The following is a 27,367-nucleotide window of genomic DNA, read 5'->3' as shown; positions in this document are numbered from 1 at the left end:
TCAATAAAGAAAAAAAAAAGTTTAATAAAATAAAAGAAAAATTTTAATGTTTGCCCATGGACATCAAAAATAACACATTATAATAAAAGTCCTAGTCAAAATACAGCAAGAAAAATCATAAATAAGAGGACTGGAAAGAAAGATGACAAAACAATTATGAGCAGATGGTAGAACTGCCTAGTAGAAAGTCTGAGAAACTATAAAAATAGCATTAGAATTAATTAAAAATTTCAGCAGGGTTGTTGGATATAAGAACAAAATATTGCCCGGCCGGTGTGGCTCAGTGGATTGAGCATTGTCCCATGGACTGAGAGGTCCTGGTTTGATTCTGGTCAGGGCACATGCTCAGGTTGCAGGCTCGATCCCCAGTAGGGGGTGTGCAGAAGATAGCCAATCAATGCATCTCTCTCACATCAATGTTTCTCTCTCTCCCATCCTCTCTAAAAAATTAATAAAGACATATTAAAAAATATATTAAAATAAAAAGATTTCATTTCTATATGCCAGAAATAGTCAATTTGTAAATGTAATAGGACTATTACCATTAAATGTAGTAACAAAAATAATAATAAGCTACCTAGAAGAAACATTTTTTAAAAAGGAAGATCTTCATGGAGAAAATGACAAAACATTATGAAAGGACATGGAAGTCAATCTGATGAAAATGTTCTAAAACTGGTTTATGTTGATGGTTGCACTAGTTTACCAAAAATTATTGAATTGGCCCTGGCCAGGGGGCTCAGTTGGTTGGAGCACTGTCCATACACCAAAAGGTTGAGGGCTCAATTCCCGGTCAGGGCACATACCTAGGTTTTGGGTTTGGTCTGCGGTCAGGGAGTGTATGGAAGGTAACCAATAGATGCCCCACCCCCACCCCATCTCTAAAAATCAATAAAAGTATATCCTGGGTGAGGATCTTTTAAAAAATTGAATTGTATTCTTAATATGAATGAATTTTATAGTATGCAAATTATAATTAATAATTTTTTAAGTCTTCTACTTGGATAAACAAAGAGATATGCCACATTCATGGATAGGAAAACTCAATATCAAAATATTGATATTTTGATAACAATATCCCTCCCCCCCAAATTATCTAAAACTCATTCTCATTCCAGTAAAAATCTCAATAGAATCGTTTGTGGAATCAGACAAAATAATTCTAAAATTCATATGGAAGATCTAAAGTCCAAGAACAGCCAGGACAATTCTAAAAGAAAACTAGGGCATATTAAAGATATATATTAAAGCTGTAATAATTTTGACACTAACTTTCAACATAAGTACAAACAGATTGATGAACAAAGTAATCATAAAACACACCTGGTCATATATAAGAATTTGATATATGACAGAGGTATCATTAAAGTCAGTGAAGAAGGAATATACTTTTTAATAAAAGTATGGCAACATCTGGCTTTCTAGCTGGAATATAAAAGTTAGATGTCATCTGCAAAAAATTTCAAGAACATTAAAGACTTAGAGTATAAAGAAACAAAATATTCAAGCTATTAAAAGAAAATATGAGAGAACATCTTAATAACCTCAGTGTTAAGTGCCTTTTTTTTTTTTCAATGCAAAAAAGCAGACATCACAAAGGAAAAGATTGAATACATTTCATACCATCAAATAAAAACCTGTATATATCGCCCTGGCCGGTTTGGCTCAGCAGTTAGAGCGTCAGCCTGTGGTCCAGAGAGACCCACTAAGGGTACGTTCCTTGGGTGCAGTTTGTCCCTGACTCTGGTTGGGTCGTGTGGGTGGCAGTCATTCGATGTGTCCCTTTCACGTCGCTGTTTCTCTCTCTCTCTCCCTCCCACTCTATCAAACAAAAAATGGAAAAATGTCCTCGGGTGAGGATAAAAAAACAAAACAAAAAAACCTGTATATACCAAAAGGTAACTTAAAGCAACAAACTGAGAGAAATGGACTTGTAATAGGTATAATCTACAAAAGCAAAGAATCCAAAATACATAAAGACCTACAAAGTCTGAAAGACAAAAAAATACAATAGAAAGATGAACAAAGTACAAAACTGAGGGGAAAAAAAAAACTAAATGCTCAATTAACATAAGAAAACATCTTCTACCTCACCATTGGTCAATGAAATACAAATTAAAGCCACAATAAAATATTAAACATGCAAAGTTTAACAACAGAACATTATGGAAAGGATGGGTAGAAAATCAAGTCTTGGACTTTAGAGTAGAATCTGGAAATAAACTGAAGACGTATAAACTCTGGTGATCCATCCATTCTGCTTCCAGAGAAAGTTTTCCACATGGGCATGAAGGGGATATATATAAAGGTACAACAAGGTATACTGGTAAAAAGTTTGAAAACTAAAATATTCATTAATGCAGAATAAATAATATGGGATATATTTATAATATTGAATACTTTAGAAAAGTTATTCCATGTTATTAAAAACTTAAGAATAGTATTTATGTAAGTTTCAAAAACACAGATAATAGTATTTTTGCTCATAAATCTGTAATATAAATATAGAGTATGGTCTAGGAGTTAGCAATACTACAAATTAAAGACAATAGTTGCCTCTGGGGAGAGAAAGAAATGGCACTGAGTAAAGCAACAAAGTAGACATAACTATAATTTTAAAACTTGTAGAATTAATTTATTTATATAAATTGTAAATCATTAAGCAAAAATAAAATATTGATGTCTGCTCATTCTGGTGGGTACACAGGTAATTACTGCATTATTCCCTGTAATTTCACATTTGAAACACATGCTTGATAAAACTACTATTTCACTTCCAATGAAATCTGGAACATCAACTATAAAGAAATTTTCATCCCAAAGTTCTTCAAGAATTAGGAAGTGATACTTTCTTCTACAGAGAAAACTGGGACCCAAGTTTTTAGTTTTCCAAGAAAGCCAGCCATATGATCAGAATTATGTTTTCATATTGACTGAATGACAAATAGTAAGTATAGCCTACTAATATTAAGGTGTGAACTGCTTTGGAATGAGCAGTCAGAATAGTTCATCAAATTTATTTATGCCTGGCACATAGTATATAAAAGATTAAATAAGAGTGTCTATTGATTACATTTTTAATAATTCCTACTGTGCTGCTTTTCTTGATTCCATTTTCAAAGCTCTCAGCAGAGCACACATACCAATGGCATTGTTTAGCATATATTCTTCTCTGAAGAAATCCTGAGTTATCTTCCAGTTTGTCTTTGAATTTTCTGTGATGGCTAAAAAAAAAAAGAAGAAGGAAAAAAGTATGACAAATTTTTAAAAGTGTTTTCTAGTCAAAATAAATTTACAATATTGTAATATTCAGTACCAGGGGAAACTCTAGAATGATTTGTTAATGTTTTGAAGTTGCCCATGCCACTTCATATTATAGTTATCCCCATATCTACAGTCCATTGTCGGAGCTTTAAGGCAAAAATTCTTAAGAATTTCTTACAAAGCATTACACTTAAATTAGAAGTTATATATTGCTACAAAATACATTTTCTTTTGACTATTTTCTATAGCACCTGAATAAACATTTGCTGGATATACATTTCCTTTGGTAATATTTTTTTTAATTTATTGATTTGAAAGAGGGGAGGGAGGGAAAAAGAAAGAGAGAAAGAAACATTGTGTTTATGCATTCATTGGCTGACTCTTGTATGTGCTCTGATAGGGATCAAATCCATGATACTGGTGCATCAGGATGATGCTCTAACCAAATAAGAGGTGATCTTAATATAAAGTATATTATACATATACACAGAGAGAAATATATATATTCCATCTAATTAAATATATCTGCAAAATTCATTTTACCATTAAACATTTACTGAGCATCTACTAAGTATTATGCACTGTTTTAGGTGATGTAGATAACAAGACAGCAATATAAGATGGCTGCCCTTTAGTTCAGACTAATGAGAAAGACTACTAAAACAGTCTTAGTGCTATGCTCACTATAAGGTTGAGTGTCATGGGAATGGGAGGGAGCAGGAGAGGTGTCATTAAAAGGTATCCCAACCCTACCAGAGTGGCTCAGTTGACTGAGTGTCATCCTACAGAGAAGTTGCTGGTTTGATTCTCGGTCAGGGCACATGCCTGGGTTGCAGGTGTGGTCCCTGGTCAGGGCATGTATGAATTTTTCTCTCTCACGCTGATATGCTTTCTCTCTCTCTAAGCATGTCCTCAGGAGGATTTTTTTTTTTTTAAAGCTTCCCAGAAGACATAATCTGAGTCAAGTTTGAACAATAGATAGGGATTTCCTAGAAAGTGACAGAGAGAAAAGTTTTGAGTAGACAAAAGAGAAAAGTTTTGAGTAGAGAAAGGAGTTATTACAAAGGCACACAGGCAAGAAGGAATAAAATTAAAAAGTAAGTAATTTTAAAAGACTGAAGGGCAATAGTAAAAGGTGATGCTAGAGAGGTAAATGAGAGTATTATCCTTATTTATTAATAATATAAAAAGAAATATATCACCCTGGCCAGTTTGACTCAGCAGTTAGAGCCTCGACCCATAAACTAGAGAGTCCCAGATTCAGTTCCCGCTAAGGGCATGTACCTCAGTTGCAGTTTGGCCCTGGCTCCGGTTGGGGTCGTGTGGGTGCCAACCAGTCGATGTGTCTCTCTCACACTGATGTTTCTCTCTCCTCTGCCCCCCTTTCTCCCTCCCACTCTATCTGAAGATAAATGCAAAAATACCCTCGGGTGAGGATAAAAAAAACAAACATATCTTCTCAAAGATGTTGCTATAGCATACTACTGCCTGGCTTAATAAAAAGTTGCAGAATATCTGAATTATAAGTATTATAATATGGTTTCATTTCTATTGCAACTGCCTATTATCCAAAGTGCACATCTACTGTATTCTTACTGCAGTCAATGTCAATACTACTATCAGACCATTCTCTTCCATGTATATACTGCAAATTCATGTGCCTTCTCCTGTCTTCAAGTCCTATGAAAATTATCTACTAAAATACAAATTAAATGTGTGGTGTATGCATGCTTTTTCTTTTATGGGAAAGCTACACAAAAATTGTTGACTATTTATGGTGTTTTAGACTAACTCTAGCACTCTGATATTATCTTTCTTTGAAATGTTTCAAATTTTGACTTCTTTTCCTGGCTTTTAAAAGAAAGATTTAACATATTTTGTCATTCTAAACCTTTCCCTGACATATTCCCCTCAAAAAACTCTCATCTATCATCTTTTATTCAGTCCTTATCATTACTTACCAATTTAAAAAGAAAGGAATATAAATTGTATTGTATGTTGATGCTCTTTTACCTCAAAAATCTTCTTAAATTTCCTTCTATCTTATTCTAATCATTTCCATATAAAGTAAAATTAAATGATGTTTACAATATCATTAAAATATTTTTTTTCTGACTGCCCCACATATCGTATTGAAATATGATCTTTTTAAAAGAACTAAATTTCCTGGAATTGAAATCCATTGCTTTATTTCATGTAAATTAGAATAATTCTAGAATTTTTAACTGTATTTCCAAACATCAACATAAAGTTAGGTCTTTATGTAAAAATAGCTCACAGTCAGAAGCTCAAATCAATACAGAAGACTCTGCCCATCTATAAATCGACAAGATCATAAGCCCAACTCCAGAGGAAAGGTTAATTCCAAGCTGAAAAACAATGTTTTGAAAATAATTCATTTTGTGGGCAAAAAAAGTTAAACAATTCAGTTAACAAATCACTCTAAACTATCAAAACATTTAAACTATAATTTTAAGACTTACTTTATTGTTTTCTTTAAATTTAATAGATATTTGAAATTATGTCCTGAATCAACCTTGTTTCTTCCTATTCCAAATGTAATGGTTTGCATAAACTTGTAATTTAATAAATAGATCAACCCAAACATGATTGTCTTAACACAATACAAAACACAAATATGTAAAATAAAACACAAGGAAAAACCATCCCTGGATCTTACCAATTCCATGAAAAACAAAATATATAATGTTAAAATAGTTTTCAGTATATAGAAAATATTAACAATTAGTAGTGATAATAATAAGTATATAATGTTGGTCCTGAGAGCAAACATTTCTTCTCTTTGTCTTTAATAATTAAGTGTATATGACAGATTGACCTAAACAATTAGAAAGGAGAATTAATCTTTTTATTTATCTCAGCATGTTTATTTAAACACACATAAAAATATATTTAAAATACAAAAGGATAAATACTATTAATTAAGTACATTCTGGCATAGAAATATGAGAGAGTATGTCATACATGGAGAACGGCAAATCACTCAACACGGCCAGACTGTCAGATTATGTGACAAGTAAAACTGCTTAATATCAGTTATTCTAAAATAGAATGTGGACTCACATACCATGACTGGACCTTTGGTATGGGATGATTCACACAGAGAGACAAGATATCTGAAGGGCATATGTGTAGTTTTTTATTTTCTTTTTTATTAATGTTTTATTTTTCAATTATAATATAAAATATTAGTTTCAGGTGTACATCTCAGTGATTAGACATCACATAACTTACTAAGTGATCATCCCAATAAATCTCATACCTATCTGACATATACATACTTCTTAAAATATTGACTATATTCCCTGTGCTGTTACTTTACATCCCCATGACTATTCTGTAACGACCAATTTATACTTCCTTTTTTTAAAAGAAATATTTTTACTGATTTTTTAGAGAGGAAGGGAGAGGGAGAGATAGAAACATCAATGAGAGAGAAATATCAGTCAGCTGCCTCCTGCACGCCCCCTACTGGATTGAGCCCGCAACCTGGGCATGTGCTCTAACTGGGAATCGAACCAGTGACCTCTTTGTGCATGGGATGACACTCAACCCACTGAGCACACTGGCTGGGCCAATCTGTACTTCTTAATCCCTTCACCTTTTCCCCCCATTCCCCCAACCCTCCTCCCATCTGGCAACCACCAAAGTGTTCTCTGTATCTATGAGTCTGTTTGTGTAGTTCTTTTTTTTTTAAATTCAGTATTCTCTCATTTTTCTAACATTAACTACAAAAAATAAGTCAATTTTTTCCTTTTTCTAAGTTAACTACATGAGAATATATTACCTTTAAAACAAAAAAATTTCTAAGAAGTAACAAAAATTATGAAGTACTTAAAAAATGTGTTAATACTTTATCAGTTCTGTTGAAGAGGAAAAGCATTTAGATGAGAGAAAAAAATTTTTTACCTACGATATCACCCCCAGCACAGAAAGCCTTTCCACCAGTTCCCTTTATAATGATCAGTAACGTTTCAGGATCTTGTTCCCACTTCTAAAAAGAAGATGGTATAAACACATTATGACTACAAACTCATTAAAGATATATCCACTTGCACAGATACATATATATACATACATATATAGTGTATAGATATATAGTATATGGATATACTACTTTTGCCCCACCCTGTATATATCTCCATATATAATATATAGCATAACCTTTGTAAAATATATCCAGAAGAATGGGTCCCAACTTCATTTTCTTTTCTGACATAAATCAGAGGCTACTCCAATAACGTTGCTAGATGAATATATTTTGTGATCCAAATTTCATGATGGCATCTGAAATCTTTGCCATGAAAACTTTCAGATGAAGGTTAAAAGAAAACAGATGGGCTTAATAATACTGTGTGTTGGATAAGCTTAGAAACTTCGTGAACAAATAAATCCAAAGATTATTGATAAACAGAGCAATAACCTTTTGACTGTGGTGATATAGAGCTCTGTCCTACTGACAAATTTATAAGTAACAGAGTGAAAACAAATGGATCAGATATGGAAGTGATTTGGGATCAGTAAGGCCAGCTAATAATTAAGTAGGATGAAGGAATCAAGAGCCAATGTTAATTCAAAAGACTAGAACAATGGACCAATAAAAAATTAGTCAACTAGAGCCCAGCCAGTGTTGCTCAGTGGATTGAGCATTGTCCCATGAACTGAGAGTTCCTGGTTTGGGGCTCGATCCCCAGTAGGGGGCGTGCAGGAGGCAGCCAATCAATGTTTCTCTCACATCCTCACATCGATGTTTCCATCTCTCCCTCCTACCCTCCCTTCCACTCTATCTAAAAATCGATAAACAAATATCCTCAGTGAAGGTTAACCAAGGGGGGAAAAAAGATACATTTAAAATAATCCATATAATTGCTTAAGAAAATTACAAACCTTTAGTTGTGGATAAATATGCCGAATCATATTAAGGGTCAATGCATTTAGGGCCTTTGGTCTGTTTAGTGTTATCACTCCAGCACAACCTTTTCTTTCTAATAGTACTTCTCCTGCTGCATCTGTGTGGTTGGACATTCTCTGTGTAAACAAATAATATCTTTACAATAAAATTCCTTACATTTTTGTCACAAGCCAACATCAACACATATACATCAAATACAAATATTTCACACAATGTTAATGGTAATTAATCAAATGGTTAACTAAGTACATCTGACAAAGATTTCTAAAGTTATTTAGATCACAAAACTATACATACCACTTAAATCTAATTTTCATTTCTAAGTGAACTGAGTCAACTTGGACTACAAAATACTTTTAAATCTTTTATTACTGTATACCAAGCAATATATTAGGTACTTAGAAAGCAAAGATGAATACAGAGGGCAAATAATTCAGACTACAGTAGCTACCAACAACTTGAAAAACAAAAATGTAACATTTGAGCTGGGCCTTCATGTATGCCAAGAAAAGGGGGGTGAGAATCCTAAAGAACAGTACATGCAAAAACATAGCAATGAATATTTGAAAATATTAAGATGTTAATCCTTAGCAGAACAAAGGCTGGTTGAAGAAATGAGTAATGGGCCCTGGTCAGTTTGGCTCAGCAGTTAGAGCGTCGGCCTGCGGTCCAGAGAGACCCAGGTTCGGTTCCCGCTAAGGGCATGTACCTCGGTTGCACTTTGTCCCCAGCCCTGGTTGGGTCGTACGGGTGGCAACCACTCGATGTGTCCCTTTCGTGTTGATGTGTCTCTCTCTCTCTCTCTTTCTCTCTCTCCCTCCCACTCTAACTGAACAAAATAAAAAAGAAAAGAAAAAATGTCCTCGGGTGAGGATAAAAAAATAAATTAATTAAAAAAAAAAGAAATGAGTAATGGGAAAGTAAGAAAGAAGTAGTGTGAAGCCGGATTATAAAATGACAGATTTACGTGTCATATAGCTGTGAAGAACTTGCCTATATGCTTACATAAGGGCCTCATATACCCCAACTTAGTCATCGGGCCTCACTGCTCATGTAATATACAGACTAATATGACACCTGGAGGCAACATGTTTTAAACTATACAGCAATTTCCCAGGTCTCTGCTATACACACAACTATCAGGGCTAATGGCATTGTCTACATAATGCATTCCTTTAAGGACAGTGCTTTAAAACTTTACATGGGAACAAGGTAAAATATAAAATTAAGAGTCAGCTTAAACTGGAAATTTTTAACTGGAGATTGCATCCTTATTAACAAAAATCTAATAAAACCCATAAATCCATATTTTGACAGCATTAAGCAACATCTTTACACAATGTTTAAGTCTTCCTTTATAAAATGATCTATATTTAATGTTGGCGTTAATTTTATTAAAGTTCATTATCAGATAAAAATTTAAATAATTCATGTTCACTTAAAAGGGTTATAGGAAAGGCTATTAAACAACAAAAACAATTGCATATTTTCCATTTAAACTAAAACTTAAAATTATAACTATTTTAAGATATATTTTTAAACAAATTGATAAATGTCAAAAAGTTTGATATCCTGTGATGTCTGGAATATGAGGAAACAGATATACTGTGGGAACATAAACTACTACAGCCTAGGAAAAACAATCTGACAACACATTTTTTTAAAGCACACACACTGACATAGTTCTTGTTCTAGAAATTTACCCTGCAGATATATTTACACACAGGCAAAGCAAAATGCAGTGTCATCTGCAATGGGAAGAGACTAGAAATGATCAGTGGGAGACTAATTAAATTAGTTATAATCATTCATACAAACACATGCTTTTAAATGGAGCCTTTAAAAAGAACAAGGCAGCTACCTCTCCATAAGATGTAATGGAAGAATCTCAAGTGCAGACATGCTACCCACCCACTGTGTACATGTATGCATACAAATTTATATAAAGACTATACAGTATCTCTAGATGAATACACAAGACATTGCTAAAATGGTTGCTTCCAGGAAAGAGAACTGAGAGAGAGGAGTAAGAAGACTTTACTGCATGGCCCCTTTGAACTTTTTGAATTTTACACCGTATGTATTTACTACCTATTTAAAATAATTTTTAAGTGATAGGTTAGGTTTAAAAGATGCTGAGTTAGCCCTGGCCGGTTTAGCTCAGTGGTTAGAACGTCAGCCTGCGGTCCACAGAGACCCGGGTTCAGTTCCCACTAAGGGCATGTACCTTGGCTGCAGTTTGTCCCCGGCCCTGGTTGGGTCGTGTGGGTGGCGGCCACTCAATGTGTTCCTTTCACATCGATGTTTCTTTCTCTTCCTCTCTCTCTTCCCGCTCTATCTGAGTAAAAACTGGAAAAATGTCCTCGGGTGAGGATAAAAAAAAAAAAAGATGCTGAGTTAGATGACTTAGAAAAAATATATTTTTACTTTTCTTAACTTTTTGGTAGTAAAGAAAAATTTATGGCAATAGAAAACCATACACAAAAATCACAAAAGAAACCAGACTTTCAAATGTTATTTCCTTTTTCAGTAATGTTGAAAAAATACATGTGTCAAGCTTAATAACCAGCTAAAGGAGAATAGTTCTAAATACATATATAATCCAGGATGTAATTTATGTTAACAAATACAACTGCAGCAGCCTAATAATTGATAACAAATAACCTTACAAAGTAAAAGCATTTACAAAGGAAAGTATAAATGGAGAGCAATCTGGCAAAGTACATGAAGAGTCTTTTAAATATTCTTACATTGAAGAAATAATTCTACTTTAGAAATTTATACTAAAAATATAAGCAAAAATCTGGGGAAATATTTATATTACAGTATAATCGGTATACACAGAAAAAATGGCGCCATATATATCAAGTTATAAATAATTATTTGGGGTCATGTTTTTTGTGATTTTATATGATTTTCAAATTTTCTACCCTAAGCATAATGAATATTTGGTTTACTCAAAAGTGTCTCAAAGAAAAAGGAAAAAAAATGTTTGCCGCAATTATTTATAATATCAAAAATACTTAATTTATGATGCTCATGATTTATTTATGATAATCATGACAATACTGTACAGTTTATTGGTAAACATGTGTTTGAATATTTAATGGTATATGTTTCATAATATGATGGTAATTGAAAAAGAAGGGTCAATAACAGCTACTATACAGGAGATAAAAGTCAAAGAAATATACCAAAATGTTTAGTAAGTAGATTTGATTGGGTAGGATTATTGGTTATTTTCGTTTTCCTCATTGTACTATGCTTTATTTATAAATTTTCAGGAGCGATCTTTCACATAATTTTAATGTTTTTAGAAATACACAATATACAACCTTGGTCATTATATAATTTTTCAGAAAAATAGTTTTGAACTATTGATAGATTAGGTTTAAAATGAGTGTAGCAAAATATAATCTTCACAACCACCCCTCATCTGCTCAAGTTTTATCATGAGAATTTAGCCACATCTTCAGGTTCCACTTCTAATTCTAGTTCTCTTGCTACTTCTACCAACATCTACAATTAGTTCCTCCAATGAAGTCTTGAACCCCTCAAAGTCATCCATAAGGGTTGAAATCAACTTCTTTCAAACTCCTGTTAATGTTGATATCCTGACCTCTTCCCATGAATCACAAGTGTTAATGGCATCTAGAATGGTAAATCCTTTCCAGAAAGTTTTGTACTCTTTGCCCAGATCATCAGAGGAATCACTATGTATGGCGGTTAGAACCTTAAAAAATTGTATTTCTTAAACAATAAGACTTGAAAGTCGGAATTACTCCTTGGTGCATAGGTTGCAGAATGGATGCTGTATTAGCAGGCAGGAAAACAACATTATCTTGTTGCACATCTCCATCAGAGCTCTTGGGGTGGCCTGGTGTATTGACAGTGAGAAGTAATATTTTAAAAGGAATCTTTTTTCTGAGCAGATCTCAACAGTGGGCTTAAAATATTCAGTAAACCATGTTACAGACAGATGTTCTGTCATCCAGCTTTGTTGTTCCATTTATAGAGAATAGGCAGAGAAGATTTAGCATAATTCTTAAGGGCCCTAGGATTTTGGAATGGTAAATAAGCACTGGCTTCAACTTCAAGTCACCAGCTGCATTAGCCACTAACAAGAGAGTCAGCCTGTCCTTTGAAGCTTTGAAGATAGACATAGACTTCTCTCTAGCCTGTCTTGGCTTTCAACATGCCTTCCTTACTAAGCTTAATCATTTTTAGCTTCTGATTGAAAGTGAGAAATATGCAACTCTTCCTTTCACTTGAACACTTAGAGGCCACTGTGGGGTTATTAACTGGCCTAATTTCAATATTGTTGTGTCTCAGAGGATAAGAAAGCCTTAGGCAAATGAGAGAGATGGGGGATGGCCAGTTAGTAGAGCACTCAGAACACACACAACATTTATCAGTTAAGTTTGCTGTCTTATATAGGCATGCTTCATGGTGCCCCAAAAATAATTACAATAGTGACATCAAAGATCACTGATCACAGAGGACCTTAATACCAAAAAAGTTTGAAATATTGTGAGAATTACCAAAATGTGACAGAGACATGATGTGATCAAATGCTGTTAGAAAAATGGTGCCAATAGACCTGATTGACACAGGGTTGCCACAAATCTTTAATTTGTAAAAACTGTAGCATATGTGAAGCATAATAAAATGAAGCTTACTAAAACAAGGTATGTCTATGTTAATAAACTTTGATCTCTCTCCATATTAAATTTAATTTGAACCGAATCAGATTTTTTGGCCAAAAAAAGTTTCATGATTGTTTTAACTGAACAATTTAACATAAATTATCACCCAGTACTAGAGGCAACCTTTTAAAATTCTAATATTTGGTTTCAGCTCAGAAATGTTGAAAGCTGAAGAGATTCTCCTTCTGGAAAATAAAACAAACTTCCAGTCAAGATGGTAGTGAAGGTAAACAAGGTACTCATCTCCTCCCACAACCACATCAAAATTACAATTAAAATACAGAACAACCATCATTTGGAACCACCTGAAATAAGGCTGAATGGTAGTAGTCCTACAACTAGGGAATTAAGAAGCCAAATTGAGACTGGTAGGAGGGGAGGAGATGCAAAACAGGCTGGTCCCACACCCACACGTGGCGAATAAAAATTGGAATATATTGGCTGCAGAGATCCCCCATGAGGAGCAAGGGATCTCAGGCCTACACTAGGCTCTCCAGCCCAGGGTTCCAGTGCCAGAAAGAGAAGCAAGGATTGAGGCTGAGGGAGACAGAATTCTTCTGGAGTCCCAGGAAGTTTCTCTTAAAGAGGAAGAACTGAATTGTCCAACATTGGGGCAAGAGCTTGGGGGGGGGCGTGGGGGGTTCTCCCAGACAGAAGTGCTACCAAGGATGCAGAGCAACAGGAACTCTGGTTCATTGCTGGTGGGGATGCAAAGTGGCATAGCCACTTTGGAAGGCAATTTAGTAAATTCTTATAAAGTCACACACAGATTTACCATACAACTCAGCAATCACACCACACCTCTAGGTATTTCTTAAGTGACTCAAAAACTTCTAGTCACACAAAAACCTGTACACAAATGTTTAGCAGTGTAGACCCCAAAAAGAAAGCTTCTTTTGAGGTGAACACTGAGAAGGAATTTATCTGCTGAGATGAACTTCCCATGGTCAATTCAGGACCCAGATTTTATGAACAATAAGTCTTAGCAGCCATTTGCTGACAGGGGCTCCTTCTGGCACCCCCATGATGCAAATGTTGGCACACTTTAAGTTGTCCCAGAGGCTCCTTACACTATCCTCACTTTTTTGGATTCTTTTTTTCCTTTACTGTTCTGATTGGGTCTTTTTTGCTTCCTTATATTCCAAATCGGTGGTCTGCTTCTTGGCTTTACCTACTCTACTATTGATTCTCTGTAAATTATCCTTTATTGCAGTTAGTGCATCCTTCATTTCTGACTGGTCCTTTTTCATGTTGTTGATGTTCTCACTAAGTTCCTTGGAGTTCCCCTTAAGTTCCTTGAAGTTCTCACTATGTTCCTTGAGCATCCTTATAACCAGTGTTTTGAACTCTGCATCTGATTGATTGCTTATCTCCATTTTGTTTAGTTCATTTCCTGGAGTTTTGTTCTTTTTCATTTGGGACATGTTTCTTTGTCTCCTCATTTTGGCTGCTTCCCTGCATTTGTTTCTATATATTAGTAGAGTTGCTATGTCTCCTAGGCTTTGTCAGGTGGCCTATTGTTGTAGGTGTCCTGTAGGATCCAGTGGCATTGCCTCTCTGATCACCCCAGCTGGGCCCTTAAGGTACACCCCTAGTATGGACCATACACCCTTGTCTTGTAATTGAGTTTTGATTGCTGTTGGTACGTCAATGGGAGGGATTTATTTAGGTTGGTCAAATGCAAAGATTGGCTATGCCCACTGACCACTGGCCTCTGACTACCTTGGAGGATCAGCTGTGCAGGGGCAGCACACAGAGCAAGACTTGTTCTGGTACCCATTGAGTCCACTCATTGAGTGTGTTGTCACTTGTGGAGGTGGTTGGGTGGTGGTGCTTCAATGTGGTCTGAAGCTGTCCACTGGGTGTGCTGGCTCTGGGGCAAGGTCAGTCACTGCCTGTGTTCTATCCAGGGCCACCCGGCATAAGCTACAAAGCGATCTGCAGATGGCTGCTTCTTGTGCTGGGCTGGGAGGTGCCCAGGAAAAGCCAAGTTGTGAACCAAGACAACAGTTTTATTCATAATCTCTGAAAACTGAAAGGAACCAGAAGATGCTCTCCAATGGGGAAATGGATAAACTGTGACACATCTATAGAATGAAATACTATTCCATGATGAAAGGACCAAGTTATCAGTTCATGTAAGAACATAGATGATTCTTAAAGGCATTTGCCAAGTAAAAGAATCCAGTTCCAAAAGTTTATGTATTGTATGATTCCAATCACATGACATTTTATAAAGAACAAAACCATAGAGACATAACACAGATCAGTAGCTGGGGATAAGAGAAATAGTTGGCTACAAAGGAAAGTACAGGGAAGTTTTGGGGTGATGGAACCATTATGAATGGTTTTAGGTTTGTGAATGCATAATTTATGCATTTGTCAAAACCCACAAAAATGTGCATCACCAAGAGTGAACTCTAATACAAATTACATATTTTTTTTAAAAATCAGTAGTATATCATGGGATTCCAACATAAAATGCAGACTGTGACAAATGAATCTAACTCAACTGCACATGCATGATGTAACCTCACTGAAGTGATTGTGGTAGGGGTGACAGGGGAACTGACCCAGTAGTGATTTGATGGGAAACTGTAAGGATAAATACAAAAGGAACTGTACATCAACACTGGGCTCTAGTTAGTAAATTTGTTTCTCATGGCGGGTGGCTAACAATTTTGAAACTGCTTTGCATGCATACTAGGGTTAAACAAGTAACAGTCAGAGCCACTGTCATGAGGAGAGTTACAGAGATGCAAGAAGGGATGACTAAAATGAACCTTGTCCTGTAGCACTGAAGTCAGAGACATTGGTATGAATGCATGTGTGTGTGTGCACGTGCACACACACACACACACGGACAAATATAAAAACAATTATAGAGCCCTGGCCAGTTTGGCTCAGTGGTTAGAGTGTTGGCCAGCAGACCAGAGAGTCCCAGGTTCGGTTCCTGTCAAGGGCACGTACCTCGGGTTGCATTTTGTCCCCGGCCCTGGTTGGGGTCGTGTGGGTGTCAACCAGTTGATGTGTCTCTCTCACATTGATGTTTCTCTCTCTCTTCCTCCCTCTCTTCCTCCCGCTCTATCTGAAGATACATGCAAAAAACAAAATTATAGATATGTATACATACATGGATTAGTCTATAGTGTATATATGTTCCACTATACATATATTTTCCTAGCACAACCCCCCAAGAGAAAGTCATGACACCCCAGTAGCAGAGAACATTCCCAGAGCTCAGATCTTAATTTCTAAATGCAAGTCTCAAATGAAGAAAACCAGGGCTCCTTGGAGAAGTAGTGATTCCATGGCTGGGACAGGGAAAATAGGAGAAGAGCCCAGAGCATACCTTTTAGTCTCATATCTCCAAACTTCCCCTTTTTATAAGGACAATTATATTGAATTACTCTAGTAATTCGTACTCCAGTATGACCTTATCTTAACTAATTAAATCTACAATGACCCTATTTCCATTGGTGGTGGAAGAAGCCATCTGCCATGGGCCCTGAGGTTTCCCTGAACTTTACTGCTGGATATGCCATGAACCCAAGGGCCTGACCACTCTTTCCTTGGGTCACTTTTCAGGGTTGTACTGGCTTGAGCAAGTTTAAGGAAAATAAAATGTCTCCCTCTGAGAGAGAGAGTAGGCTTGCTTCCAGCTTACAGCTTGCTATAAGCAGGCAGGTTCCTCAAATTTAGTACTACTGTCCGGTAACACAAACCACTGTATATGCAGGCATCCATCTGGGCTTTCTATGTCACCCCTGTGGGACTTGGGGACCATGATGAGCCAATAAGAACATGCTGCTCAATGCTGCTCACTATCCCACTAATAGCAAGTCCTTTGTCTCAAACTCAAGAGTTTCATGTCTTCCTCGTCTTCCTCAAACATCCATGAAATCGTAACGAGCTAACTATTAGCATGTAATTGGGGTAAAATCAAACTCCAGATCCAATGTTGCCCAGCTAGTCCAAAAGCCCTCCACCTGTCTCATACCTATCATGGCCCTCTTCCTCCCTACAAAAGCAACAACTGCCCTGGTTTTTATAATAAATGCAAACTGTGCATCCATAAACATAATTGTCAATTTTTTAAAACTGGATTTATCTTTCAAGTCTTTTTATTTATAGGTTCTCCCTTCATCCCTTTCTTTTCTTTACAATTTGTTGAAAAAAATCCATGCCATTTAATCAGCAAAATTTCCCAGTATGGATTTTACCATATAATACCTATTTATTTTTAATAGCTATGCATTTTTTTATTAATTAATTAATTTATTTTTGTTGCAGATGTTTCTCCTTTTTCCTCCACTGATTCCCCCTCCCTCTCCCTCCCTGCCCTGTTCCCAGCTTTGTTGTCCATGTCCATTGTTCATGCATACATGCATATAAATTCTGTGGTTTATCTCTCCCCCACCACCCTCTCTTCTGGGGATTGTCAGTCTGTACCCCACTTCCACGTCTCTGGGACTACCCCATTCCTCAGACTGTTATGTTTATTATATTCCACAAATAAGTGAGATCATATGATGCTTGTCTTTCTCTGTTTGGCTTGTTTCGCTTAGGATAATACTTTCCAGGTCCCTCCATGTCGTCTCAAAGGATAAGAGATATTTCTTTCTTATAGCTGCATAATACTCCATTGTGTATATGTACCACAGCTTTTTTATCCATTCGTCTATGATGGACACTTGGGCTGTTTCCAGATCTTAGCTATTGTAAATAGTGCTGCTGCAAACATGGGGGTACATATAGCTATGCATTCTTACATAACAATGTATCAGTCCCCTACTGGTAAGCATTGGATAATTTCCAGTTTTTGCTATTACAATGATGTAGGAGTTTTTGGTTTTTTGTTGTTAAAGTAGATGATTTTATTTTTTATTGATTAGAGAGAGGAAGGAAGAGAGAGATGGAGAGAGAAATAAACACAGATGTGAGAGAGAAATATCGATTGGCTGCCTCTTGCAAGCCCCCCACTGGGGATCAAGCCTACAACCCAGGAATGTGCCCTGACCAGGAATCGAACCAGGACCTCTCAGTCCATGGGATGATGCTTAATCCACTGAGCCACACCAGCCAGGCACGCAGGAGTATCTTTAAGCATGGATCGCCCTGGCCGATTTGGCTCAGCGGTTAGAGCGTCGGCCTGTGGTCCAGAGAGACCCAGGTTTGGTTCCCGCTAAGGGCACGTACCTCGGTTGCAGTTTGTTCCTAGCCCTGGTTGGTTGTGCGGGTGGCAGCCACTCGATGTGTCCCTTTCATGTCGATGGTTCTCTCTCTCTCTCTCTCTCTCTCTCTCTCTCTTCCTCTCTCTCCCTCACACTCTATCTGAACAAAAAATGGAAAAATGTCCTCGGGTGAGGATAAAAAAAAAAAAGCATGGATCGTCAACACTTTGGTCAAGCATCAAAAAACATTTAATAAATGCTGATTACTCAAGCTTCATTTTAGTAATTTCAAACTGGGTCAGTAAATTCCTCCACATGTCAATAATTTAGAGCCCCTAAGATCATTCTTAGCTATTCCCTTGTTCTCTGACCTTCTGTGAGGACATCTATTTTCCATCTACAATTATTACCTGTAAGTAGCTGGATCGAACCTGCATCTGTATCTTTACTGCTCCAGAGGCCCAGGCCCTTACTTCCAAATAAATGCCTGCTACACAGAATTTTCTTATCACAGGAGTTAACCATTTGGCACCCCAAACTCAACTTGTTAAAAACCAAATTTACCAACAAATCTCTTTCCAACAAATCTGCTTCTCCTGTCCTGTCCACTTCTCATTACTCTGTCTACAGCACTGCCACCAGTGGCATGTTCCCATCACTCCACTATGAAATAAAAAGGGTTTTATTCTCTTTATTGGCTGTATTTGAAGGGTCCCAGAGGACTGCTTGGGAAACCACTTCTCTATCTCTGATGTAAAAGCCAACATTGAGACCTACAACCTATTCAGCCCTCAGGCCCTGACGAGAGCCTAATTTATCTGTCATCTCTCAATGTTGTTTATGGCCCAGGTCATCACAGCCTCATGAATCCAGATTCTGTCAGATCTTTCTATTCCATCTATGCGTATATGTCTAAATATGAACCACTGACATTATTCTAAGTGCTTTTTCCAGGAAACTCCTCCACCCCATGTATATCAGCTGACTTAAAATAAATAAGGGTAGAAAGGGACATTCCAGTCTTCATATACCCATCTCGACTGAGGCTCAACTGAGAAACGCTGTGCAATAGTTACTCTGCCAGAGGCTATAGAGTGCAGTAGGTTAAGTCTATGGAGCCAGTTTACCTGGATTCAAATGTTACCTCCCATTGTTAGCTGCATGACATTAGGGCATATTACTTAGCCTCTCTGTCCCTCCATGTCTAATCCATAACATAGGAATAAGGCCATAATCCCTTAAATGAAACCCTTGGTTCCAGGTGTGTTTCATAATTCAGAAAATGTTCTAGATTGTGAAAAGGTAACAAAATACATATTATATACCATATATAAACACCCCCAGTGAGTCTGTACTGTAATCAAATGCTTTAACACTTATGCACCAAACTATAAATAGCTGCACAAGTAGGATTAAAAACAAAAAGAGTTTCAAATACATTCAAGTCATATTTTGCAACCAAATGCATTTACCACATACTCCTGGCTTTGAGGTTTCAGAATTGCAGATAAAAGATCTTCAGTATGACTATAAGAAATCAACTGAGCTAATACATATCAAGTACTTAGAATAGCACCTGGCATACAGTGAGTACTATATCAGAGTAACTTGTCATTTTTATTTATTTTTTTTATTTATTTTTATTTTTTTATCCTCACCCGAGGACATTTTTCCATTTTTTGTTCAGACAGAGCGGGAGGGAGAGAGAGGGAGAAAGAGGGAGAAACATCGATGTGAAGGGACACATCGAGTGGCTGCCACCCGCACGACCAACCAGGGCTGGGGACAAACTGCAACCGAGGTACGTGCCCTTAGCGGGAACCGAACCCGGGTCTCTCTGTACCGCAGGCCGACGCTCCAACCGCTGAGCCAAACCGGCCAGGGCAACTTGTCATTTTTATATGCAAGGTACTTTTCAGGCTGTATAAAGGTGTCTTGGGCTGATCATGCTGCTATAACAAAAATACCATAGACTGGGTGGCTTACACAGCAAAGCATTTATATCTCACAGTTCTAGAGACTGGAAAGTCTAAGACAAAGGCAAATTCGGTGTCTACTGATATCTCATTTCTTGGTCTTCTCACTGTGTCCAGAAGAGATGAGGAAGCTCTTTAGAATCTCTTTTGTAAGAACACTGGTACCATTCTTGAGGGTTCCACCCTTCTGACTTAATCACCTCCCAAGGTCCCCACCCCAATTACCATCACATTAAGAATAGATTTCAACATGAATTTAGGGGTGACATAAACATTCAGTCTATAGCAGAGAGATACAAAAATGAATAAAAATTATCTTCCTTGCAATATTGTGATAAAGACATCTAAGCTCTAGAAGGGAACTATTAGTACAATAGTAGCTAACATGTATAAAATTATTATTACATGCCAAGCACTAGGCTAAATTTTTAAATGAAGTATCTTACTTATTATTCATAATAACTCTAAGGTGGATACTATTATCCTCATTTATATGTGTTAAAAAGGAAGCTGAGAGAGACCAAGTGATCTGCCCAAGATTAAGTAGTGAACCCATTAAACCAGGTATTCCAACTTGAAGATCCATGCTCTTATCCACAGCCTTATGCCACCTCCTACAGGTTATATTTGTCAAGTCCTGACACTATAAAATTGGGAACCATTGTGTACCAAGGTCAATGACACCTGCCAGTATTTCTCTGCTTCTCAAACAATGACATTTTAAGTTACACATCATAACCACATAAGTTACACATCATGCCAGAAAAAAAGTCCAAACTTACCAAATGTTGCAGTATGATATTAGTCCTTTTGAATGAATTCAACCTGAAACAAATGTAGAATACAATGAGTACAGTACTGTGAGCAGTCACATTACAATATACAAATATTATATTCCCTTGTGCTTTAGCCTCCTCTAAAAAGCATTAGAACAAAAAGGTTTTAAAAAGAAAAAAAGGTTTAGGTAAAAGAGAGTATTATAGGGGGATAAATAGTGATGAAAGGAGACTTGACTTGGGGTGGTGAACACACAGTAAAATATACAGATGATGTATTATAAAACTGTACTCCTGAAACCTATTTAACTTTATTAACCAATGTTACTCCAATGAATTCAATAAAGAAGAAAAAAAAGGTTTAACTCTCGTTCATTGCTGGTAGAAACAAATGGTACAGCTATTTTGTAAATCAGTTTGGCAGTTTCTTACAAAACTAAATATACACTATCATACAATACAACAATAAATTGCACTCCCAGCTTAATTAATAATAGCCTAAACATGGATGTAACCAAGAGGTCCTTCAATAGATGAAAAGATGAACAAACTGTGGTATATCCATACAATGGAATATTACTCAGCAATAAAAAGAAATCAGCTATAATTCCACGAAAACCAACTAAGTGAAAGAAGTTTTTCTGAAAAGAACATGTACTGTATGAGTCCTCTATAGGACATTCTCAAAAAGGTAAAACTATGGAGACAGTAAAAAGATCAGTAGTTGCCAGGAAGAGGAAAGAACAGATGGAATACTTGGGATGTTTAGGGCAGTGAAATTAGTCTGCATATGCCATACTATATAGAAAGTAGCTTACTTTTCAATGAAACCAAGATTTAACTCACCCACTAGGAGCCACTGTTAACCTAGTTCAGAAAAAGGTTCCTCTGCATCCTGATACACTCAGATGTCCAGCAGCAACCATTTCATCACCACTAACATATTGACTCATTCATCAGAAAGAATTCAGTGAAAAATTTGAGAGAGGAGGAAGTTCAAGGAATTAGTCTTAGTCCTTCACATTTAAGATGATACTGTCAGGTCTTTGATCAAAAGTTACTTTTCTAACATAGGTCAAATATAATTCCCAAATACACACTGACCAGAGGACAAATAACAGGCATTATAGAAGGAACCCTTGACCTGCAATTCAGTTTGTTTGTTTTTTATAACTTTCCTTAGGAACTGTGAAGGACTAGAAATACCAGAAGGAACAAAAAGTAAATGACCTTGTCTTTTTTAACTTTGTCAAAGCCACAAGGCAAGATCCTAACCTACAACTATCTCATTGGTCCCTACCTCAGGGCTATGAGTGTGGTGATTTCAGGGTACTCATTTGGCCAGGGCCAACCACAGGATGAACAGAAAGTAGACCACCTGTGGCAAGTCCTAGGTATCTTACCCCCTCCAAAACAGAAATTGGGTCATACAATTGGAGGTCAAGTAAGACTCACTTCTTTCATCACTCACTCATTATTAACAAGTGTGGAAAACAGACCTTGCTCTAGTGACTCTAGATGACAAAGTGGATCTCAACTAACAGATCCCCAAAGAGTATCAACACCCTCTCTTATGTGGAAGTATGGGATACTGTGGGGCCTGTGACCCAGCAGCACATCTCTTAAGGCATTTGCCATTTTCTCCTTTGTACTATAGACATGGACTCCAAGGCTTTGGAGATGCCCAAGGTTGAGTGATAAAATCTGGGACATGTATGTCCTCAGCCCCTCCATCAGATGACAGTTTTGGAGCCATAGGAAGGAAACAGAAGACCATAAATTCAGAATTACTTGGGGATTCTGGATACTCAAATATGAGTATGAATCAGAACAAATAGAAGTGATACAATTATATAAAATCTGGCAAAGAACTTGACTGTAGTTTGGTTTGTTTCCTATTTTGGTCCAGAGAATTTTGTGACCTATGAATGCAGTGTTCATTAAGTTGCACTTGCATTGGTGGGTTATTAACTTTGAGTAAAATAAAATTCTTTCTCAAATAAAACTGGGATTTGAAGCTAGACCTATGTTTCTCTGTTTACTCTTTATGTTGCAGAAAATATTTAAACTGTTACAAAAAACTTGCCAATCTGGCAGTATGATCTTTAACCTTGAACTGGCATTTAGGTACCAGCCTCATTAAGAAATTTGAAGTTATTCTGATTTAAAGAAATTAGCGTTTATATTTTTTGCCACTTAAAACAACTCCCAAAAAGATAAAATTAAGTTTAAAAAATTTTTAGAAATGGTGCTACAGGGTAAATACAGCTCAGATTTTTAAATGTTTACATGAATGTTTATTTATTTATTTTTTAGAGAGAGAGGAAGGAAGAGATGGATACATTGACGTGGAAGAGAAACATTGATGGGCAGCCCCCTACTGGGGATCAAGTCTGCAACCCACGCATGCGCCCTGACCAGGAATCAAACCAGGCCCTCTCAGTCCATGGGATGATGCCCAATCCACTGAGCCACACCAGCCGGGCTTAAATGTCTATATGCAAATCCTGTTTAGAAAATATCAGTAAATAAGTTAGGATCTGTCATTTCTGTTTAATTTGTATAAACCATTAATTTTAATGACTTGTCTGCACTTTGAAATCATCTGGGGGAGCTTCAAACAAAATACCTATGCCTGTGTCCCACCTCCAGAGTTTATAATTTAATTGGTTTTGGATGTGACTTAGGCCTTGAAATAGTTGCAAAAGTCTACAAGTGATTTTAATATGCATACAAATTGTGGAGTCGCTGAACTAGAACATTTTACTTTTGGCATGGCATGTTCAAAATATGCTAACCCAGCCCAGCGGATAGAGAGAGCATCGGCCTGTGGACCAGAGTCCCAGGTTCAGTTCCTGCTAAGGGCATGTACCTCGGTTACAGTTCTTCCCTAGTCCCGGCTGGGGTTGTGCAGGTGGCAACCAATTGATGTTTCTCTCTCTCTCTCTCTTCCTCCCTCTCTCCCTCCTGCTCTATCTGAAGATAAATGCAAAAATGTCCTCGGGTGAGGATAAAAACAACAAAACAAAACAAAACAAAACAAACAAAATATGCTAACCCAGGAATGTGAAGTGTGACTGATTTAAACAAATTAGCGATTTCCTCTGCCCCTTGTTTTGTAGTATTAATTTAAATGTAATGTAAAAGGAGCCCAGCTGGTATGGCTCAGTGGTTGAGCATCAACCCATGCTCCAAGAGGTCGTCAGTTCAATTTCTGGTCAAGGCACATGCCCAGGTTGTGGGCCAAAACCCCAGTGAGGGCATGCAGGAGGTGGTCAATCAATGTTCTCTCTCATCTATGTTTCTATCTCTCTCTCTCTCCCTCTAAAATCAGTAAAGAAAAAAAAATTTTTTTTTAATAAATAAATGTAATGTAAAAGGAAAGCAATATAAATTCTGTAAAGTTAGATTGCAAATATTCTTATAAATTCAGTCACCTAAGATGTGCTTACAAGTGGTAACAATGGTCATATTGCCCTTTTTTTTTTCTTGAATGCCTCACCTAAACTACTGCCCCTCAAATAATCTCAAAGTATCCCTGAAAAATAAATAAATTGGCATGTTTTCAGTTCCATCAAATAGTGTATCTCCATATGTGCGCAGTCCTTATAAAGATATTGCTACTGATTTCAGCTTTGACATCTCTCCATACATCTTAAATGTCACTTCTTGTTTAGTATGCATCCCAGTATATTCTAACTACAGTATTTTTATATGCAGCTCTCTCACTTAACAGCAAGAGTGATGTCTTTTGGGGAACTTTTCAAAAAGGGCCCAAAGCACAAAGATACAATTTGATGAGTTTTCACAAACCGAACATACTCATTTCACTGGCACCTGGATCAAAAAACAAGATAGTGCCCTGGCCAGTTTGGCTCAGCGGTCAGAGCATCGGCCTGCGGTCCGGAGAGACCTGGGTTCGGTTCCTGCTAAGGGCATGTACCTTGGTTGCAGTTTGTCCCCGGCCCTGGTTGGTCGTGCGGGTGGCAGCCACTCGATGTGTCCCTTTCACGTCGATGTTTCTCTCTCTCTCTCTCTCTCTTCCTCTCTCTCCCTCACACTCTATCTGAACAAAAAATGGAAAAATGTCCTCGGGTGAGGATTAAAAAAAAAAAACAAGATAGTGCCTGCATCCCAGAAGCCCTCATGTTCCTTCCAGTCACTACCCTCTCCTCCCATGTTGCTTTTGCTTTAATTATGAAGTTCTTAAATGTGCTATTCTGAAGTTGGTAGCTCAGTGAACTCTTACATGTGCATTCAGTCCTTAACGATCATCTCAAATTCTAGATAAAGACAATTTCCAACATTCAGTGTTTCCTCGAGGATGCCCCTTCCCAGCTTTCCCGGCCATCCACCATTCTAAATTCTGTTATTACTGATCACTTTTGCCAAGCTGTGTCTGTATTCCTAGCCTAACAAACATTTTTATTTTATTTTTTATCCTCACCCAAGGACATTTTTGCATTTTTATCTTGAGATAGAGTGACAGGGAGAAAGGGGGAGAGAGAGAGAGAGAAACATCAACATGAGAGAGACACATCGAGTGGTTGCCACCCACACGACCCCAACCAGTGCCAGGGACAAACTGCAACTGAGGCACGTGCCCTTAGTGGGAACTGAACAACCGGGCCTCTCTGGTCCACAGGCTGACACTCAAACCACTAAGCCAAACTGGCCAGGGCCTAACAAACACTTTTAAAACAACAAATTTAGATGTGTATTATATTTACTGTTTTGTAGCCTGCTTTCTTTTTTTAACTTCTGTCATGACTACTTTTTCATATCATACATATTTAAATATTTTAAATATTGTTATTGGCTGTGTGATGTTTTTGTATAGATGACAGTTTTTAAAATACTACTATACTGTTGATATTTACTGTTTGTTTACTAACTCACTTGGTCAGGTTTATTTCCTTCAGGTTATGGTCAAAGTGGCTGCTTGGGGCAATAGACCTCAAAGTGTGGTTCCTTGACCAACACCATCAGCATCTCCTGAAAACTTGTGAAAATGTAAATTCCTGACCCTGTGAAAATCTACTGAAATTGTGGGGTGAGGCCCAGAAATCTGTTTAACAAATCCTTCAGGTGATTCTGATACATGCTAAAATTAAAAACTGTCTTAGAAGGATGAGAACCTTATCCTAGATTTTTTAAATTATCCAATGAAACACACATAGGCTCACAAAATTAAACAACTATTCATGAAACTGTTTAAGAAGATAATATAATAAATATCGTGCTTAATGAAGCTGATTGCAGAAGAAATAGGCAGGGCAGAATGTGAAATGTGAATAAAGCAGGCAATCGAGTACAAGGCAAAGTAATTAAAGCATGAACTGATGAAGAACAGCAGCTGTGGAAATAGAAAGGAATGATTTTATTTAGTTATTACAAAGTAAAAACTCAATAATAAAAGAAAAGAATGATGCTAGAAACAACTCCCAGATTTCAAGTCAGGAGAATATAGCTACTACAAAGATTAGAAAGGAAACTAACTGGTTTCTAGGATGAAATATGAATTTCATTTTGAATTTCTTGAGGATGTACTGACATAAGTAAAAATATTCAAGTGGGAAAGAGACAGAGGAGTTTGAAAGAAAAGATAGGTTAGGCAGTCACATGTAGACACTGAGGTAGCTCTCTATGAGGAATAACTGAGAAATAAGCTGGAGTCCAAAACTAGTGGGCTGAAGTTGGCCTGGGTCTACAAATGTGTTTTGTTTAGTCAGCATTGTTTTAAAACCACAAACGTAAAAATCAAGAAATTTCTCCTAAAAGATGCCGTTTTCCAGCTTTTCAAAAAAAAATTGGTAGTTACAGAAACTGTGGATCTACACTTTAGAATGTCAACAATGCCTGGAATTGAGAAGCTACCTCCTTTATACAGAGCACTGCTGCCATTCAGCCAGCATTGCTCAGTGCTTCCTTCTTAGCCTCCTCATTTGGGTGACTCCTAGCATAGAAATAACATGACAGGGAATCAAATATTAAGCCTTCAGAAATAACTATGTAGAAGTAAAATAAAAAGCAGCAGCCCAAGCCCTGGCTGGTTTGGCTCAGCAGTTACAGCACTGCTCCACAGACCAAAGAGTTGCAGGTTCAATTCTGGTCAAGGGTGCCTACCTCAGTTGTGGTTTGGTCCCCAGCCTTGGTCAGGGTCATGTGGGAGGCAACCAATCGATGTGTCTGTCCCAAGAAGCAAGAACCAAACCAATGCAGTTCAACAGAAGAGAAGATAGAGAAGGGAATGATCACTATAAACAACTTCAAGATTAACCTCTTTGAAGAAGCTCCCTGAACCCATCTTCCTTTCTAAACCTGGCTCTCTCATAATTGTACTTTTCCTTTAAGACACTTATCAGAGTCGGTAAAAAAAAAAAAATGTATATATTACTTTTGTTTAAATATTTGTTTCATTATCTGCTCTCCTTTCAGATTTCAAGGGCCTTACATAAGAACATCAAGTACTCTAGGTGGGCTATAAGATAATAGCAGTACCTAGAACAGTGCCGCCCCCAAACAAGAACATAACAGA

At 37.0% G+C, this 27,367-nt stretch overlaps 1 protein-coding gene across 4 annotated transcripts in view; it reads right to left on the bottom strand.

Moving 5' to 3' along the window:
• The window catches only part of HIBCH (3-hydroxyisobutyryl-CoA hydrolase), a 156,252-nt gene that overhangs the window by 68,806 nt on the left and 60,079 nt on the right, over positions 1-27,367 (bottom strand). For all 4 annotated transcript variants that reach the window (XM_036253436.1, XM_036253435.1, XM_036253438.1 and 1 more), the window contains exons 2-5: positions 20,836-20,878; positions 8,173-8,313; positions 7,195-7,279; positions 3,144-3,224 (exon numbers count right to left, since the gene is read on the bottom strand). In XM_036253436.1, the coding sequence (XP_036109329.1) occupies positions 3,144-3,224; positions 7,195-7,279; positions 8,173-8,313; positions 20,836-20,878 (350 nt within the window). The remainder of the gene's footprint in view (positions 1-3,143; positions 3,225-7,194; positions 7,280-8,172; positions 8,314-20,835; positions 20,879-27,367) is intronic.

This window comes from Molossus molossus, unplaced genomic scaffold (assembly GCF_014108415.1).
Source record: "Molossus molossus isolate mMolMol1 unplaced genomic scaffold, mMolMol1.p scaffold_m16_p_11, whole genome shotgun sequence".
NCBI classification, from domain to species: Eukaryota; Metazoa; Chordata; class Mammalia; order Chiroptera; family Molossidae; genus Molossus; species Molossus molossus.
This window is presented reverse-complemented; position numbering and strand designations above follow the sequence as displayed.